The following is a 20948-nucleotide window of genomic DNA, read 5'->3' as shown; positions in this document are numbered from 1 at the left end:
ACTACTACTATTACTACTACTACTACTACTACTACTACTACTTCTACTACTACTACTACTACTACTGCCACTACTACTACTACTACTACTACTACTACTACTACTACTACTACTACTACTACTACTACTACTACTACTACTACTACTTCTACTACTACTACTACTACTACTGCTACTACTACTACTACTACTACTACTACTACTACTACTACTGCCACTACTACTACTATATACATGAAATATCCATATAATATATACATGAAATATCTATATAAATCATATCAGCTGTAAAAATACTCTCCTGTGAATAGTTTCGGTCTAATTTACTAAGTGTAAAAAACACAACACTTTCCACCCTCCAAAAGTTTCACTTTTACGGTACAAATCCTTCATGTTACATTTTGTTGATTGCAAAATTGCATCCGTTTATTTTCCCCCACATATACATGTATTGAGAGCGCTATTTTCAGCTATAAAGTGTTTTATTGTAATATTGTAATCCTGGGCTTTTATATATCATTTACACGAATGTACTGGTATCATCGTCCGGTGTTTGCAATACAAGTAAGAAGCGTAACATTTCCGTCCATTTCAAACGAGTCATCAAGTAAACTCTGCTTTTGTGCGTGATTTAACTTCGTTACATGCGTCCCAGTTAGAAAATACTGTCTAGAAAAGACATTTTCTAGAATTTCGCAGCTTCATTGCAAACTTGCTTGGGTATTGCGTTAAGTGATGAAATAGAAATATTTTTTAAAGTCTTGTTGACACATATTAAAGTGGGTATGTAGTCAATTTAGTTTTTCGGTGTTTGGGATATGTTATCGTACTGTTTAGCAGGGAGATGTATTGTTTTGTTGTTGACGTTAGTTTCTATCGTACTATATAACTTGGAGGTGTATTGTTTTGTTGTTGACGTTAGTTTCTATCGTACTATATAGCTTGGAGGTGTATTGTTTTGTTATTGAAGTTAAGTCACTATCGTACTGTATAGCTTGGAGATGTATTGTTTTGTTGTTGAAATTAGTGATTTTCGTATGATATAACTTGGTGATGTATTGTTTTGTTGTTGAAATTTGTCACTTTCGTACTATATAGCTTTGAGATGTACTGTTTCTGTTATTGAAGTTAGTCACTATCGTACTAAATAACTTGGAAATGTATTGTTTTGTTGTTGAAGTTAGTGACTTTCGTACTATATAGCTTGGAGATAAATTGTTTTGTTGTTGAAATTAGTCACTTTCTTACTGTATAGCTTGGATACGAATGGTTCCATTTATGGAATTATTGTTGATACTTAGTCACTTCCGTTTGTGTTAAGCATATGCATGGTTTTATCATCGATATTTAGCCACCTCTAATGCCGTTTGGGATTTTCTTGTTGTATTTTAGTCAATAGTTTTCTTTATTTTGTTGAAATTTTGATTTTATTGTTGATCTTAATGTTCTCTGTTAGTTGTCCGTGTGAACTTATTGCTGTTTTTCAAAACGTTTCAACGCCCTCGTCCTAGGTATTATTTGTACTTCATAAAATTTGTGTGGGCTTTCAGTTGACCAAGGACATTAAGCAATTTCAAAAATCTAATAACTTTTCCTCTGAAATTAAGAGGGTCAAACCACATGTTACTCATTTCCTTCAGATATAAGCGTCAAAGACATTTTGTGGGGAGTCAAAAACATACTTTTAACGGTCTACTGAAACCCCGATATGTGGTGTTTTCACATTTACTACAATGTGTGTTGTAGAGGATCACATTATCTACGAAGACAATGCTTCATGAATTGATGTCACTATCAACATTCCCATTGTTCAGTATATTTTGATGAAGACAATACCGGAAGCGATTTTATAATGTTTTCTAGGACCTGCTTGACGTTTGATTTAAATAATAGATAAAACCATTCAACTATTAACATATTTATTTGTAACAAAACAAAACACAATAAACAAAAAATGTGTGACTTATACATTGTATTGTATATGACGTGAAAAGAATAATTCAATAGACATGTCAATTATAAATCTCATTTTCCATTACAGAAATATCGATCTCGCACAACATTCATGTCTCTCTCAGCTCATTTCTAAAATATCACAACAAACATGCGACAGTCATTAGTTCATTCCTCCATACATTCACCGGAAATGACGACAGAGTCCCTCACTACACGCCTGTGTTGTCGTGTGTCTTTTTGGAGGGCCCATGCATAACTGTACTTGTTCAATGTGTCCACTTTAGCGAGGGATTTCTTACTCAACACTGCCCTCCTCACAAACACTTTGCAGCCCTGCTCTACAACACTTTTGATTTGTCTGTGAAGTCGGAGTTTGGCTCCAAACAGAAGATTGTATTCCCATTCACTGTTGTCAATAAGACCGGAAATAACCTTGGAAAACATCACGTGTCGTTTTCCGTGTGCTTTTGTTTGTACTGCTACCTCATAAAGGGCTGACCTGCATCTTTTAGTGAATAGCTGGACTCGTTTGTGGCACTCTCCTCTGAATATTCTTTTGAAGCCATCTTTTGTCTTTGGTTCATTGACGTCAACTGGAATGTATGCGAGTTTCCATGACGACCAGTCCAAACAGTTGCACGTGAAGACTGTTTGCGCTGCTTTCTCTCTTGGAACAAGTTTTTCGTCAGCATTGCATTTGAGTTTGTTCTGGAATGATTAATGGTAACATGAATATTTCTATGATGCATTTTTACGAGATATTATATACAATGGAAAAGCAATTTTTCAGTGTCAAAAGGATATTGTTTTTCATCAGGTAAACTATCATTAGTTATTCATCAATGTCGTTACGTTTAAAGTGAAATGGATCAATGTTTTATTAAGAATAATTCTAAGTTGTTACCTTGATATCTCTAACTGTCACGTTCCTGCGCTTTGGGTTGACCTTTTGTTTAGCTAGAGTGACCTTCTTTGGTTTCGGCATGGTTACAATCGTTGTTGTTGCTGTGGACGACATTGGTGAAATAAGTCGCGGGACTGGGTGAATGCCACTTGTATTTGAATCGGTTTTTCTCAGAGTTCCAAATAATCCCTCTAGGTCTTTGTGGATACCACCTGGTCCAAAGCGTCCGCGGACCTCGGCCTCGTAACCCTACAAAATTGTAAACAACGAATCATTGATATGTCATATTTCAATAGATCTTTTTATCTATAATAAGAAAGCAAATCTTCAAATCTTTGAAATTGTCTCTTTTCAATTGTAACGATCAAAATCGTCCTCGGATCTCAGTCTCGTAGCACTGCAGCATTTAAAAACATGAAAGCTGTTATTTTAGAAATAGATTTTTTTATATAAACAGTTAAACATATATACCTGCATTAAATATCCTAATTTGAATTCCATAAACATGATGTTGACTAATTAACGTGATATTTCAATCCTAACATACTTTTCAGGCGATAATATTTGTACTTACAGAGAACAGATCGTCGCCCCTCTCACGGTAACAAATAGCCATGAGGAAGTCACAGATGTTGGAAAATTCGCCCAACTTGAGGAAGTGTCCCTCTGTGTTTGTGGATATTGTCTTGTAGAAGTCCTCAGCACCTTCGTTTTCAAACACTTGGACACCGTATATTTTCACACCCTGAAATCATAAGACAAAACGCATATTATGATAAATATTCGATTTATATAGTGGTGGTGAGTTGTATGTTTATAATTCACACATGAACATTTATCTGTGAATTGTTTTCATTGCTAGTGACAATATGCTTACCATGTTGTGAAGATCATTCACTTCAGTTCTCCAGTCAATGTTATCCACATTCATTTCATACTCGGGCTCATGGGGGTTGGCGTCCCCAATCATGACCGGGATTTTCTGTGATGCTGGGGTCCAGCTGAAGTTTTGTCGGACCATGCGAAGGATAAGTTCGTAACATTCATCTTCGTCTCCACCGCCGGTACCTTCTACATCCTTCACGAAATTACAAAGTTCCACAACGTTACTACAAAGATCTAGTTCCTTGGTCAAATAGAAGACTTTCTCATCGCAGTAGTCGCCATGGGCTATGACACCGATTCTTATACCGGGGATGTCCGCCTGGAGGCGCTGTATCATATCCTGTAACCTTCCCTGGATCTCTTCAAGTACTGATGACATAGAACCAGTTGTGTCAAAGGAGAAGACTATTTCCATGAGTCCACCGGGAGGAAGCATTGGTGTTGCCGCCATAGTTGTCAGAGTCTGGAATGAATAAGTATGATGAATTATTAATTGGATGATTTAAAGTTATTACAAATATATTTGATGTTTGTTTTTGTATAAAAATGAATTATTTGCCTATGACGTTATTTTAAAAATAGCTATATTATCTAATGTACTGCTCGGAAGTGAATTCAAAGTGCTTAAATAAGTCTCATTCAAATTAAGCTAGTCTTATGTAAGTAAGATGCTGCACTTAGGTAAATATTCAACAGAGCTTTATATATTAAGTATCAAATATTATATAAGCATTCTATTTGAATATGTTATAAGATTTTTTTAAATTGTACAGTCACCTTTTTATATTGATGGGTACACCTCTGTGTAAATATTAGTTAAAGGGTTTAGCGCTGTTTTATATTCTAGTATAGTCGTAAGTATAGTATGTGTTCACCTTGCCGATCCAATACACACTGCTGTCTGTCGTCTGCTCGCTCCTATTTATGCTGTTTCCCGCGGCAGGCTGAGACTTGTCTGCTGTATACCACGCCACAACATGTTTAATCAATAGGGACAAGAACATTGGTGAATATCAGAGGTGTATCGAGTTAGAAATGTCGTCACAACACTCTCGGACTTTATCATAGAAAAAAGAATAACATCTATAAATAGATATTAGAGCATAGGTCGTATTCAGACGGGAAAAACAGGTCTAGATCAGTGACATAATTCATTAATGAAAACGAAAAAACCACATTGTAAGCTATGACTATTATATTTACTATAAAAACTTATAAGATATTATTTGTTTCATCTTATAATACCAATACCACAAACACAAGATATTTAACTGCGCTTAATTAACACCACAACGATGGGAAACAAATCAGAGAAAATGATCATAGAGATTACTCGATGAAATATGCGTCAGGATATCTTTATTGGAAAGATACTATCACATCGGTTTATATGGAAAATCCTCATTATCGAATCCCCTTTTATCGGCGCGCTTCCAAAGGATCGTACTACCTTATAATATATTAGCTATCAACACCGTGTTCGGATAAACTTCTCGTTGTGAAGAGTGCTTTAAGGAAAATGCCGCCTTCCCTCCGCATAAATTCTTATGAAAATATTGATTCATATAAAATTTATTTTATGCATGATAAGAACAGAATAATGATGTGTACCAGGTATTGATTATGTCAATAAAATGGGTACCTGGAACCCTATAGTCAATAAAGAATGGGTTGCATTTTTTGTATTCTTCACAACTTGAAAAAATTGAATGCTTACCTTACAATTATAACTTCAAGTTGGTTTTTTTGTCATTTCAAAATGTTAGTCCTAGAACAATATTAAAAATTCGTCTTATTTTCACATGTTCTACTATGACGTGGGAGTTTTAAATGTATCACGAGGCAATGTGAATCAAATACTAATCATTCAGACACATTGAATAGTGCAGATATACTTAACTGAAAATATCAATCATTTCAATATTTGCTGTATTAAAACCACTTTATTTTTTAATTAGAATCACTTCTGCCCAATTAATTCTTCATGTGATTATTCGCAAAAAAATGGATTGATCGTCAAGGACATCAAAATTGTTACATTATAAACACTATTTTGTATTTAAATTAAGTCCAGTTTCCATATATATATATATATATATATATATTATACACACGTTAATTGTTAAATTCATAAATGTTCGTGCAATTTGTTTCTTTATTAGTTCCATAATATATAATTGATTATGTATATGAAAGTTCGCATCCGCGATCATTACTTGACAGAAACGCGACAGACTGCAACACATACCATAAAATAATAAAACCGAGGTGTTCTCTTTCGAATTGTATTAAATCTAAACTAACATCAAACATCAAAATGTATTTCTCGAACATTCAACGTCCTGTTTTTCTGTAAAATATTACAAGAAAACGAGATAATGGTTTTCAAACAAACTACAGTAGCAGGTTTTATTAAATGAGTGATACGGTATGTGTTTGTTTTTACGAAGCACTTGTCTGAAACTCCCATGTAGATCTATGACATATATTTTCTTTGTGTATGTGTCATCTTGGTTTTATTTTTTGTATTGACAATCAGTTCTGGTCCTTGTGTGTTGACATTATAGCATTCACTATTCTGTTTCATTAATACATATTTCATTATGTTCTTGTTTCATTCCTCTAATACCTTATTTGCTACAAGTGGTTCAGAGAACGTTTGCACTTCCGGATCACTTGATTTCGCTTCCGATATTCGTTGTCTTTCCTTTCGTTTCGGAATCTCTTTGTTTGCTGTTATTGTGCATATTTTAATATTGACCCCGATTTCCGATTGTTGTGTATTCCATGTGTTGACCTTCTCTGTAATTATACTTCTGAGCATGGTTATTGTTTATTCCTACATGTAGAGGACATGTCTGAGGCCATGAGGTCAATTATCAACATTTTCTATTCAATAAACATTTAACTGCTGAACCGTTGTCTCTAAAACAACAATAAATCGTGGTTCTCGACTTTGTTGTATGAAACATATTTAACCTACAAATCTACATTTTTGAAATGCGAAATGTTGCGACAATGATTTATTCCTTCAGAAAGAACCATCTATTGTTACGCTGTAATGATATTTAAGTCAAACGTTTATATAATCAACCAACAAAAATTGATTTTCAAAATAGATTAATAATATAATAATTGTTACTATTATTTCCGATATTCCGAAGAAGCCAGATGAACGTAATACAAATTCGTCGTGACTTTTGCCCTTGAAGAAGGTCAGGAGAAATATTACGACTGAGAGTGACAATTGTGTAATCGCTTATATGATAATTTTTTAATTCAGTCAACTTTGTTTACAGTTAATTTGTACATCCTGTAACCATGGTCTACACAGTGAACTTTTTAAATGCACTTCAAATAATCAGATTCATCACAATCATTACCAAAGAATGACAATGGTAGAAGGAGCCTGTAATACTCTGACGTACTAGTAATTACCATCAATCTACATAATCTAGTAACATCGAATCTGGAATTACAAGTGACATACCCTACACTCGTGTCTGGTTGTTTCATAAATCTGGCTTACAAATATTAAAACAACTTGAAATATTGAGGTGTAAAAAGTGTACTATTTTATCTAGATTTCCTGTAACTTTGATTCTGATATTTCACTGTCAGTATTTTTGTTTGATTTAAACTTGAGATTATAACGTTGTCAATTAAAACTAACGAACAAGTTTTTAAAGTAACACATCATAGGTATGTAATTGACAACTCAATTAGTTTTCTGAATATCTCACATATGCAAATGTACATATATTATATTACAATATCATAATATATATGCAAAGTGCATGTTTTTGTGAATATAGATTGAAGTCATATTGAAGTGGGTATCTAGCAGCTATGCCATTTAAAGGACAACAAAGTTCAACAAAATAAACATTACAACATTTTTATTTGTAACAAAATGATACATTGTCAACATTTATATACAAAACAATAACTAATTGACTGTGTAATGGGATATGCAAATGATATGGCAAAGATGTGGATGATATGGCAATTCAATATTTTTAATTAATATAACATGATATGGTCTTTAAATAAAATATATCTCAAATTAAATCCATCAATACTCTTCGGAAACACCATCTTTGTTTTAATCAGGTCAATTTTGAGAAAATATCACAGTAAAATTGATACTTATTGTCAGAAGTTTATTCCTCCATACATTCACCAGAAATGACGACAGAGTCCCTCACGACACGCCTGTGTTGTCGTGTGTTTTTTTGGAGGGCCCATGCATAACTGTACTTGTTCAATGTGTCCACTTTAGCGAGGGATTTCTTACTCAACACTGCCCTCCTCACAAACACTTTGCAGCCCTGCTCTACAACACTTTTGATTTGTCTGTGAAGTCGGAGTTTGGCTCCAAACAGAAGATTGTATTCCCATTCACTGTTGTCAATAAGACCGGAAATAACCTTGGAAAACATCACGTGTCGTTTTCCGTGTGCTTTTGTTTGTACTGCTACCTCATAAAGGGCTGACCTGCATCTTTTAGTGAATAGCTGGACTCGTTTGTGGCATTTCCCCCTGAATTTTCGTGTGAAGCCTCGTTTCGTGTTTGGTTCTGTGGCATCGACTGGAGAGTATGCTAGTCGCCATGATGACCAGTCTAAACAGTTGCAAGTGAAGACTGTTTGCGCTGCTTTCTCTCTCGGAACCAGTTTGTCATCTACTTTACATTTGAGTTTGTCCTGGAATGATTAAATGAAAAATTGGTATTATGTTTTCTATTAGTTATTATTCGGTTTTTATTTTTAAAAATTCTCATTTTCAGAGACAAAAGAATTTTGTTCATCAGCTATACCATCAATACAATATGAAAATTTCAAAACGTTAATTTCAGATTTCTAATGTTTTGTTTAGAAGTGTTAAAAATGTTACCTTCATATCTCTAACTGTCACGTTCCTGCGCTTTGGATTGACTTTTGGTCTAACTTGAGTGACCTTATTTGGTTTTGGAATCGTAACAGTTGTTGTTGTAGACGACGTTGGTGAAATAAGTGGCGGGGCTGGGTGTATGCTACTTGTGCTTGAATCGTTTTTTCTCAGAGTTCCGAATAATCCCTCTAGGTCTTTGTGGATACCACCTGGTCCAAATCGTCCGCGGACCTCGGCCTCGTAACCCTACAAAATTGTAAACAACGAATCATTGATATGTCATAATTCGATATATCTTTTTATCTACAATAAAATGCAAATCTTCAAATCTTTGAAAATGTCTTTTTTCAATTGTAACGATCAATCCGATTGATATTTCAATGCAAACATGCTTGTTTTGAGGGAAGTTGTTACTTACAGTGAACAGATCGTCGCCCCTCTCCCGGTAACAAATAGCCATGAGGAAGTCACAGATGTTGGAAAATTCGCCCAACTTGAGGTAGTGTCCCTCTGTATTTGTGGATATTGTCTTGTAGAAGTCCTCAGCACCTTCGTTTTCAAACACTTGGACACCGTATATTTTCACACCCTGAAATCATAAGACAAAACGCATATTATGATAAATATTCGATTTATATAACGGTGATGAGTTATATGGTTATAATTTACAAATGAACATTTATCTGTGAATTGTTTTCATTGCTTGTGACAATATGCTTACCATGTTGTGAAGATCATTCACTTCAGCTCTCCAGTCAATGCTATCCACATTCATTTCATACTCGGGTTCATGGGGGTTGGCGTCCCCAATCATGACCAGGATTTTCTGTGATGCTGGGGGCCAGCTGAAGTTTTGTCGGACCATGCGAAGGATAATTTCGTAACATTCATCTTCGTCTCCGCCGCCAGTACCTTCTACACCCTTCACGAAATTACAAAGTTCCACAACGTTACTGCAAAGATCTAGTTCCTTGGTCAAATAGAAGACTTTCTCGTCGCAGTAGTCGCCATGGGCTATGACACCGATTCTTATACCGGGGATGGCCGCCTGGAGGCGCTGTATCATATCCTGTAACCTTCCCTGGACCTCTTCAAGTACTGATGACATAGAACCAGTTGTGTCAAAGGAGAAGACTATTTCCATGAGTCCTCCGGGAGGAAGCATTGGTGTTGCCGCCATAGTTGTCAGAGTCTGGAATGAATAAGTATGATGGATTATTAATACGATGATTTAAAGTTATTACAAATATATTTGATGTTTGTTTCAGTATAAAAATGAATTATTTACCTATGACGTTATTTTCAAAAGAACTATATTATCTAATGACTGCTCGGAAGTGAATTCAAAGTGCTTAAATAAGTCTCATTCAAATTAAGCTAGGCTTATGTAAGTAAGATGCTGCATTTAGATAAATATTCAACAGAGCTTTATATATAAAGTATCAAATATTATTTAAGCATTTGAATCTGCTATAAGATTTGTTAAAATTTTACAATCACCTTTTTGATATTTATAGGTACACCTCTGTGTAAATATCAGTTAAAGGGTTTAGCGCTGTTCTATATTCTAGTATAGTCGTAGGTATAGTATGTGTTCACCTTGCCGATCCAATACACACTGCTGTCTGTCGTCTGCTCGCTCCTATTTATACTGTTTCCCGCGGCAGGCTGAGACTTGTCTGCTGTATACCACGGCACAACATGTTTAATCAATAGTGACCAGAACATTGGTGAATATCAGAGGTGTATCGAGTTAGAAATGTCGTCACAACACTCTCGGACTTTATCATAGAAAAAAGAATAACATCTATAAATAGATATGAGAGCATAGGTCGTATTCAGACGGAAAAAAGCAGGTCTAGATCAGTGACATAGTTCATTAATGAAAACGAAAAAAACACATTGGAAGCTATAACTATTATATTTACTATAAAAACTTATAAGATATTATTTGTTTCAACTTATAATACCAATAGCACAAACACAAGATAGTTAGCTTAATTAACACCACAACGATGGGAAACTAATCAGAGATAATGATCATAGAGATTACTCGATGAAATATGCGTCAGGATATCTTTGTTGGAAAGATACTATCACATCGGTTTATATGGAATATCCTCATTATCGAATCCCCTTTTATCGGCGCGCTTCCAAAGGATCGTACTACCTTATAATATATTAGCTATCAACACCGTGTTCGGATAAACTTCTCGATAGTGAAAAGTGCTTTAAGGAAAATGCCGCCTTCCCTCCGCATAAATTCCTATGATAATATTGATTCATATAAAATTTAATTTCATATATGGTAAGAACAGAATAATGTCGTGTACCAGGTATTGATTATGTCAATAAAATGGGTACTTGGAACCCTATAGCCAATAAAGAATGGGTTGCATTTTATTTTTATTCTTCACAACTTGAAAAAATTGAATGCTTACCTTACAATTATAACTACAAGTGGGTTTTTTGTCATATCAAAATGTTAGTCCTAGAACAATATTAAAAAGTCGTCTTATTTTCACATGTTCTACTATGACGATGGGGTTTTAAATGTATCACGAGGCAATGTGAATCAAATACTAATCATCAAGACACATTGAATAGTGCAGATATACTTAACTGAAAATATCAATCATTTCAATATTTGCTGTATTAAAACCACTTAATTTTTAATTAGAATCACTTCTGCCCAATTAATTCTTCATGTGATTATTCGCAAAAAAAAGGATTGATCGTCAAGGACATCAAAATTGTTACATTATAAACACTATTTTGTATTTAAATTAAGTCCAGTTTCCATATATATATATATATATATATATATATGGAAACTGGACTTAATTTAAATACAAAATAGTGTTTATATATATATATATATATTATACACACGTTAATTGTTAAAAACATAAATGTTCGCGCAATTTGTTTCTTTATTAGTTCCATAATATCTAATTGATTATGTATTTGAAAGTTCGCATCCGCGATCATTACTTGACAGAAACGCGACAGACTGCAACACATAACATAAAAGAATAAAAACCGAGGTGTTCTTTTTCGAATTGAACTAAATCTAAACTAACATCAAACATCAAAATGTTTTATAGAATTATAATTAATAATGCATATTCTGATTGGGTTGAAGTCAAAGCAGGGTCCCTCAAGGGTCAATTCTTGGCCCGCTTCTATTTCTTATCTACATAAACGATATCGTTAACAACATAAATTATGTTATTAAATTATTTGCAGACGATACATCACTATACATGATTGTCGATAACCCAACCACTACAGGAACCGCTCTTCGGGCAGATCTACAAACACTAACAAACTAGTCGAACTCATGGTTGGTAAGCTTCAATCCTTAAAAGGAATGAAAGTATGTTAATTAGTAAAAAAAAAAACCAAGACCTTATCACCAACCATTGTACATGAATAATGAAGAAATAACCAATGTCGAAGTACACAAGCACCTAGGAGTATTGTTTTCGAATGACGGGAGTTGGATCAAACATGTAAACTACATTATTCATAAAGCCTCAGTCAGAATAAATATTTAACGTTCTCTAAATTTCAAACTCGACCGAAACACATTACAGACTATTTACTTTTCATTTATCAGACCTATTATTGAATATGCTGACGTAGTGTGGGATAATATTACCGATGAATATAGTGCTAAACTCGAACAAATAGATACTGAGGCAGCTAGGATTGTATCTGGTGCAACCAAACTGACAAGCATAGACAAACTGTATATAGAAGTAGGCTGGAACAAACTATTTGAACGTAGACATCAACACAAACTATTTATTTTTCACAAAATGTTCTATACCTCAACCGACTTGTACCACAGTCAGTCACTGGAATACATAGCCATAATACTAGACATTCGTATGTAACAACTATCGCTCCCATTCATTGCCATTCTAATGTGTATCAAAGATCTTTCTTGCCCTCTGTTATCAATAGCTGGAACTCTATTCCAGTTAATGTCAGGAAAAACCCTTCCATTTATTAATTTAAATCACATATTAAACGCAACAATAAAAAACCTCCACCAAAACACTACTCATATGGCTCACGTTTAGGACAAATATACCATGCTAGACTACGCATGTCATGCAGCTCTCTTAATGAACATTTATATAGGAAAACCATTGTTATATCTCCTCTTTGCGCATGCGGTACCATCGAAAACACTTCTCATTACCTGCTAGATTGTACCTTACACACTGCCATCAGACAACTACACATTGAAACCCTTCAGTATCAAATAACTGTCAAATTATTATCATATGGCAATGAATCGTTATCTTTAGAAGAAAACAAAATAATTGTCCTCGCTGTTCAGGATTACATCCTTAAGTCTAAGCGATTTCAACAACAATAGGGTGATATTATATTATGATGTTACTGTTATTAATGTATACATGTTGTTTAAAAAAAATGGATTCTGAGTAGCTCACATATGCACGTATGCATGTATGTATGTATGTAGCCATGTATATATGCGTGTATGCATGCATGTGTGAGCGTGTGTGTGTAGGAGTTCATACATTACGTACGTGGGTGCATGATGATGCATGCAGCCATGCACACTCATGTGCGCAAGTAAATATAATTTATGTATGTATGTAGGTGTGTATGTATGTATGCATGATAGATATATGTGTTTATGATATGTGTGGGTATGCATACATGGAAGTTTGTGTGTGAGCATATGTAAGATGAAATAGCTGAGTTGCTAACATAATAATAGATCAATTGACTTCTGATTTATTATCTTATGACGTCTTTGAATAAGATTCTTAATCAATGACCCTTGTATTCATATGATAACATATAACATATGTAACGTAAGTCATGTAGATGGTCTTTCCCGATGCAAACAGTCTAGTGCCAACGGATATACCAGGAGGACAAGAAAGAACAGGAGAATGACATATTAAGGCACGGGATGTGACGAACAATCGATCAGCAATAGTGTATGGAATGTGAACAGTCTATTACAACGACTGTCTGCGTAGGGAAAAAACATCCGCATGATTATGATTATCATAGAGTATGTTTTATGTTAGCATTATTATGCAGCTTGTTTGTTTAGATCTTACTTATATGCATATATATACCTTCCTTGAAACAGTATGAAAATCAATCATAAAGTGTATTAACGATGACGCAACAGAACTATTTTCTTGACCACAATACACTGATTTTATGAATATAACGTACTTTGTACATGTACCATATTTTTACACTGCATTTCCCCAACTCTCTTCTAACTTCCCCTGTAATTTATTCACGTAACTAATAATGTTGGTTACGATGAAAGGTAACAGATTTATATAAGTGTATTAACACTTGTTTCTGTCTCCAATTCATTTATGTATAATCATATTTGTATTATGTATTACATATGTTATTTGAATAAAACAAAGTTTAAACTAAAATGTTCCAACATTCAACGTCCTGTTTTTCTGTAAAATATTACAGTTTTATTAAATGAGTGATACGGTATGTGTTTGTTTTTACGAAGCACTTGTCTGAAACTCCCATGTAGATCTATGACATATATTTTCTTTGTGTATGTGTCATCTTGGTTTAATTTTTTGTATTGACAATCAGTTCTGGTCCTTGTGTGTTGACATTATAGCATTCGCTATTCTGTTTCATTATTACATATTTCATTATGTTCTTGTCTCATTCCTCTAATGTCTTATTTGCTACAAGTGGTTCAGGGAACGTTTGCACTTCCGGATCACTTGATTTCGCTTCCGATATTCGTTGTCTTTCCTTTCGTTTCGGAATCTCTTTGTTTGCTGTTGTTGTGAATATTTTAATATTGACCCCGATTTCCGATTGTTGTGTATTTCATGTGTTGACCTTCTCTGTAATTATACTTCTGAGCATGGTTATTGTTTATTCCTACATGTAGAGGACATGTCTGAGGCCATGAGGTCAATTATCAACATATTATATTTAATAAACATTTAACTGCTGAACCGTTGTCTCTAAAACAACAATAAATCGTGGTTCTCGACTTTGTTGTATGAAACATATTTCATTTTTAGATCTATATTTTTGAAATAAGAAATGTTGCGACAATGATTTATTCCTTCAGAAAGAACCATCTATTGTTACGCTGTAATGATATTTAAGTCAAACGTTTATTTAATCAACAAAAATTGATTTCCAAAGGGAAAATAAATTAATAATACAATAATTGTCACTGTTATTTCCGATATTCCGAAGAAGCCAGATGAACGTAATACAAATTCGTCGTGACCTTTGCCCTTGAAGAAAGAAATATTACGACTGAGAGTGACAATCGTGTAATCGCTTATATAATATATTTTTTTAATTCAGTCAACTTTGTTTACAGTTAATGTGTACATCCTGTAACTATGGTCTACACAGTGAACTTTTTAAATGCACTTCAAATAATCAGATTCATCACAATCATTACCAAAGAATGACAATGGTAGAAGGAGCCTGTAATACTCTGACTTACTAGCAATTACCATCAATCTACATAATCTAGTAACATCGAATCTGGAATTACAAGTGACATACCCTACACTCGTGTCTGGTTGTTTCATAAATCTTATGTTACTTTTATATTCATGGTTCTGTCTGGCTTACAAATATTAAACCAACTTGAAATATTGAGGTGTTAAAAGTGTACTATTTTATCTAGATTTTCTGTAACTTTGATTCTGATATTTCAATGTCAGTATTTGTGTTTGATTTAAACTTGAGATTATAACGTTGTCAATTAAAACTAACGAACAAGTTTTTAAAGTAACACATTCATAGGTATGTATTTGACGACTCAAGTAGTTTTCTGAATATCTCACATATGCAAATGTACATATATTATATTACAATATCATAATATATATGCAAAGTGCATGTTTTTGTGAATATAGATTGAAGTCATATTGAAGTGGGTATCTAGCAGCTATGCCATTTAAAGGACAACAAAGTTCAACAAAATAAACATTACAACATTTTTATTTGTAACAAAATGATACATTGTCAACATTTATATACAAAACAATAATTAATTGACTGTGTAATGGGATATGGAAATGATATGGCAAAGATGTGGATGATATGGCAATTCAATATTTTTAATTAATATAACATGATATGGTCTTTAAATAAAATATATCTCAAATTAAATCCATCAATACTCTTCGGAAACACCATCTTTGTCTTAATAAAGACAATTTTGAGAAAATATCACAGTAAAATTGGCACTTATTGTCAGAAGTTTATTCCTCCATACATTCACCGGAAATGACGACAGAGTCCCTCACGACACGCCTGTGTTGTCGTGTGTCTTTTTGGAGGGCCCATGCATAACTGTACTTGTTCAATGTGTCCACTTTAGCGAGGGATTTCTTACTCAACACTGTCCTCCTCACAAACACTTTGCAGCCCTGCTCTACAACACTTTTGATTTGTCTGTGAAGTCGGAGTTTGGCTCCAAACAGAAGATTGTATTCCCATTCACTGTTGTCGATAAGACCGGAAATAACCTTGGAAAACATCACGTGTCGTTTTCCATGTGCTTTGGTTTGTACTGCTACCTCATAAAGGGCTGACCTGCATCTTTTTGTGAATAGCTGGACTCGTTTGTGGCATTTCCCCCTGAATTTTCGTGTGAAGCCTCGTTTCGTGTTTGGTTCTATGGCATCGACTGGAGAGTATGCTAGTCGCCATGATGACCAGTCTAAACAGTTGCAAGTGAAGACTGTTTGCGCTGCTTTCTCTCTCGGGACCAGTTTGTCATCGACTTTACATTTGAGTTTGTCCTGGAATGATTAAATACAAAATTAGTGTTTTGTTTTCTATTAGTTATTATTCGTTTTTGAAAAAAATACTTCATTTTCAGTGACAAAAGAATTTTGTTCATCAGCTATACCATCAATACAATATGAAAATTTCAAAACGTTAATTTCAGATTTCTAATGTTTTGTTTAACAGTGTTAATAAATGTTACCTTCATATCTCTAACTGTCACGTTTCTGCGCTTTGGGTTGACCTTTGGTCTAACTTGAGTGACCTTCTTTGGTTTTGGAATCGTAACAGTTGTTGTTGTAGACGACGTTGGTGAAATAAGTGGCGGGGCTGGGTGTATGCTACTTGTGCTTGAATCGGTTTTTCTCAGAGTTCCGAATAATCCCTCTAGGTCTTTGTGGATTCCACCTGGTCCAAAGCGTCCGCGGACCTCGGCCTCGTAACCCTACAAAATTGTAAACAACGAATCATTGATATGTCATATTTCAATACATCTTTTTATCTACAATAAAAAGCAAATCTTCAAATCTTTGAAATTGTCTAAGTTCAATTATAACGATCAATCCGATTGATATTTCAATGCAAACATGCTTGTTTTGAGGTAAGTTGTTACTTACAGTGAACAGATCGTCGCCCCTCTCCCGGTAACAAATAGCCATGAGGAAGTCACAGATGTTGGAAAATTCGCCAAGCTTGAGGTAGTGTCCCTCTGTATTTGTGGATATTGTCTTGTAGAAGTCCTCAGCACCTTCGTTTTCAAACACTTGGACACCGTATATTTTCACACCCTGAAATCATAAGACAAAACGCATATTATGATAAATATTCGATTTATATAATGGTGATGAGTTATATGGTTATAATTCACAAATGAACATTTATTTGTTAATTGTTTTCATTGCTTGTGACAATATGCTTACCATGTTGTTAAGATCATTCACTTCAGCTCTCCAGTCAATGCTATCCACATTCATTTCATACTCGGGCTCATGGGGGTTGGCGTCCCCAATCATAACCAGGATTTTCTGTGATGCTGGGGTCCAGCTGAAGTTTTGTCGGACCATGCGAAGGATAAGTTCGTAACATTCATCTTCGTCTCCGCCGCCGGTACCTTCTACATCCTTCACGAAATTACAAAGTTCCACAACGTTACTACAAAGATCTAGTTTCTTGGTCAAATAGAAGACTTTCTCGTCGCAGTAGTCGCCATGGGCTATGACACCGATTCTTATACCGGAGATGTCCGCCTGGAGGCGCTGTATCATATCCTGTAACCTTCCCTGGACCTCTTCAAGTACTGATGACATAGAACCAGTTGTGTCAAAGGAGAAGACTATTTCCATGAGTCCTCCGGGAGGAAGCATTGGTGTTGCCGCCATAGTTGTCAGAGTCTGGAATGAATAAGTATGATGGATTATTAATTGCTTGATTTAAGTATATTATATATATTTTTTGTTATATGTTTTATGTATCAAAATGATTTATTACCTATAACGTTATTTTTAAAAAGACCGATATTATCTAACATACTGCTCTCATTGAGATTAGGTAAGTTATGCCTAGTGATGAAGATGCTGCACTAAATTACATATTCTTCTGAGCTCTATATATAAAGTATCAAATATTGATAAGCCTTCTATTTAAATCTTTGACATATGTTTAAGTTTGTTGAAATTTAACAATCACCTTTTTGATATTTATAGGTTCACCTATGTGTAAAGTATGTCAGTTGAGCGATTCAGCACTGTTCTATATTCTAGTATAGGTATTAGTATGTGTTCACCTTGCCGATCCAATACACACTGCTGTCTGTCGTCTGCTCAGCCCTATTTATACTGTTTCCCGCGGCAAGCCGAGACTTGTCTTTGTATATACACACATACTGATGCTTAGTCAGGATTTTCTCTTCGTCAGAACGTGTTCGCCTGAAAATTACATATATCTATCGGAAAAAGAATGAGGTGTTCCGAAAGCATGCTGAGGCTATATATAGTTTTGATAGCAAACTTTTGGGAAATAGCTGAAGACGTGTTAACGATACAAGTCCAAGATAATTACCGCCATAATCTGACATTGTTACTAACGGAGTAAATTCCTCAATCACCAATCACATCGTATTGATATTGATATAAAACACCATAAGAGAACTGAGTTTTAGGATTACTACGTATTAATGGCTTAACATAACGTAGACTTGCACAAGTTCCTTTAGCACAAGAATTAATGTAAACTTATAGACCCTATTTATAATTGTCACATACATATACTCGTAAATGGTAGAAAGTTTCAATAGATTATCATTTAAACTGAGTTATACATAAATGCAATATTTTGCTTTTGTGTATGTTTTGCTAAGCGTTATAACTGCAATATATATTTATACATATATCTTGTGATTCACTGTATGACCATATATTTAGGAGGGGACTTCTGGTGGGCCTCTGCTGAATCGGATGTTTTGCGTTTCTTTAGGGGACATTTAACAGACCGTAGCTGTTTTTTGCTACATGCTGTGCATTTCTATGTTTCTATATAAGTGTAAAGTAACATGTAGTTTTAAAGTTATCACTGGGATTTTTTTTGGTGGTGAGGGGAGGGAGTACGGGGGGGGGGGGGGAAGGAGAGTGTTACTTAAATTTCAATACCTCGCACGCGCCTCTTTATATTTGGTGGTGTGGATGCATTAGTGTAAAATATGTCACAAAGACGATAAGATTTATACAATTAATTTATTTCCATTGTTATACCAGATGTTGTTTTTTTGGGTCTTCCTTCCTTTCCCTACGACAGTTCCAAAACTTGGATAAACCCAAAACTTGGATAAACATATGTAGCACTTTGACCTTAATTATTTTTAGAACTGTACATGTTTTCCTATAGTTAGGACATATTTTTTATTTTTCTAAGTAGTTACGATGTCGTCATGGCAATGGTTTAGAATTATTTGACATCATGATTAATTGGTTGTTTAACGCTTATATGTATGTGAGTTTCCTTGATACAAGGTAAATACAGTGAAACAAATGTGCTCGCAGATAGAAAAACGCAATCCTCTTAACACAGCGATGGATTTTGCTAGTTACTACGCGGTTTTCGACATCTTCATTGATGTTGTGGATTTTTAAACAATGCTGTTGATTTTCTTCTACTTCTAGCTGGTCCTCATGAGCTGTAATCCATTTATAAATTCTGTCTTATTTCGCCTGCTCTCAGTTGCCCAAAGGTTGGTTAACTTTAGCCAGTGGTTTTTGAAAAACTCCCACTGTTTTTATTAAGAAACATTGCCTTTCAAAGTAAAATAAATCCTACAAACACACCTATCGTGTTTGTCTCAACCAATCTAAAGTGGTAAACGAATATCGGGTGTTATCTTACATAACCTCCTAACCCCTTGTTAACTCCAACCAACCTGTGAGCAACCGGAGCTTGATGGTAAAACTGAAGCATAACATGAATTATATATGTACATATGTATGATATGTTATCTTCCCCAGATAAAAACTTCGTACCCGATATACGACATTTTTTTTTACTATTGTTATCAGTGAGCTTACGTCATGAAATATTATGTTTGTAATAGATACAAAAAAAAATGATGGATGTACACTATATTTGTTGTGTTATAGTATGTTCTTTATAAAATTTGTATATCTGTTTCAACGTAATATTTATATAACTTACATTAATGTGATAAAATGTTAATGCATTGTGAAAAAGGAATGAACGACATGATATGAAATGTCTTCATGCATAATAATTATATATATTTATATATATAAGATATTAATAATTGTACGTTATTGTAACTTCGGATAAGCGTCGGGTGAAGGTAGTTTGATATAAACCGCAACACAGAGAAAGATCATGAAAATATATAAAATTTATTAAATACAAATTCACTAATACTCACTTTCACTATCACACTCACTTCAACACAAACACGATCTTACCACGATGATAAAATTCATCAGGACCACAGTCAGTCTGCTTATGGAATGTGTCCCCAAAAACAATGGTCCATAGAACAACATCTGGTCGAAAGCACAACATCTGTTCTACACGAACAAATTCACCAAAAACACTACACTGTACCGCAGCACAGTCCACTTCCGGAAATCAACGTCTGTTATGCCGTCGATAAACCCACACAGTCTTTCCTTAAACACCCGCAGGTACATTGTATAACTATATTTGCACCAGCTTTGCACAAGTAGTCGATATATAACAGGTGACTTAACTGGTTACCGCTACATAATGTTGGTAGCTCTATCCGGTCGACACTAAATGATCGTCCTTCCTGGCACCTCGACTCTTTCATGTAATCAACAAAAATCGTCCTGTGTCTTACCTTATTGCATGATCAGTCCTGAAGCCCGAGTAGTTGCAGACAGGGTCCTGATTGGTTCAGAATGATCAATCCGTCATGGAGTTCTGACTTGCCCCGTCTCTGGAATCTGGAGTTTAAAAAAAATACTGTTATATTTTTTTTATCTTTATATCT

The 20948-nt window shown here is 34.5% G+C and overlaps 3 protein-coding genes across 8 annotated transcripts; all 3 read right to left on the bottom strand.

Moving 5' to 3' along the window:
- Positions 1-1923: 1923 nt before the first annotated feature.
- Positions 1924-4734, bottom strand: LOC110450060. Of its 2 annotated transcripts, XM_021497299.1 has the most exons (5): positions 4523-4734; positions 3738-4208; positions 3435-3605; positions 2861-3109; positions 1924-2664 (listed from the first exon to the last, which is right to left on the bottom strand). In XM_021497299.1, exons 2-5 carry the CDS (start codon positions 4194-4196, stop codon positions 2122-2124), a joined length of 1422 nt encoding a protein of 473 aa, XP_021352974.1. In that variant the 5' UTR covers positions 4197-4208; positions 4523-4734; the 3' UTR covers positions 1924-2121. The 2 variants fall into 2 exon arrangements, with proteins under 2 accessions (XP_021352974.1, XP_021352975.1); XM_021497300.1 differs by lacking the exon at positions 4523-4734 and having other exon boundaries at positions 3738-4236.
- A 2939-nt stretch (positions 4735-7673) lies between these two features.
- Positions 7674-10245, bottom strand: LOC110450061. Its single transcript, XM_021497301.1, has 5 exons — positions 10139-10245; positions 9360-9830; positions 9057-9227; positions 8642-8884; positions 7674-8451 (listed from the first exon to the last, which is right to left on the bottom strand). The coding sequence occupies exons 2-5, from the start codon at positions 9816-9818 to the stop codon at positions 7909-7911; spliced, it is 1416 nt and encodes a 471-aa protein (XP_021352976.1). The 5' UTR covers positions 9819-9830; positions 10139-10245; the 3' UTR covers positions 7674-7908.
- Positions 10246-15683: 5438 nt separating this feature from the next.
- Positions 15684-20850, bottom strand: LOC110450077. Of its 5 annotated transcripts, none has more exons than XM_021497324.1 (5): positions 20796-20850; positions 17368-17838; positions 17065-17235; positions 16650-16892; positions 15684-16461 (listed from the first exon to the last, which is right to left on the bottom strand). In XM_021497324.1, the coding sequence occupies exons 2-5, from the start codon at positions 17824-17826 to the stop codon at positions 15919-15921; spliced, it is 1416 nt and encodes a 471-aa protein (XP_021352999.1). In that variant the 5' UTR covers positions 17827-17838; positions 20796-20850; the 3' UTR covers positions 15684-15918. The 5 variants fall into 5 exon arrangements, with proteins under 5 accessions (XP_021352999.1, XP_021352996.1, XP_021352998.1 ...); XM_021497321.1 differs by lacking the exon at positions 20796-20850 and adding an exon at positions 20398-20751; XM_021497323.1 differs by lacking the exon at positions 20796-20850 and adding an exon at positions 20358-20437.
- Between the last annotated feature and the right edge of the window lie 98 nt (positions 20851-20948).

This window comes from Mizuhopecten yessoensis, unplaced genomic scaffold (genome assembly GCF_002113885.1).
Source record: "Mizuhopecten yessoensis strain PY_sf001 unplaced genomic scaffold, ASM211388v2 scaffold4947, whole genome shotgun sequence".
NCBI classification, from domain to species: domain Eukaryota; kingdom Metazoa; phylum Mollusca; class Bivalvia; order Pectinida; family Pectinidae; genus Mizuhopecten; species Mizuhopecten yessoensis.
The sequence above is the reverse complement of the archived record's forward strand: the minus strand, read 5'-3'. Positions and strand labels throughout refer to the sequence as shown.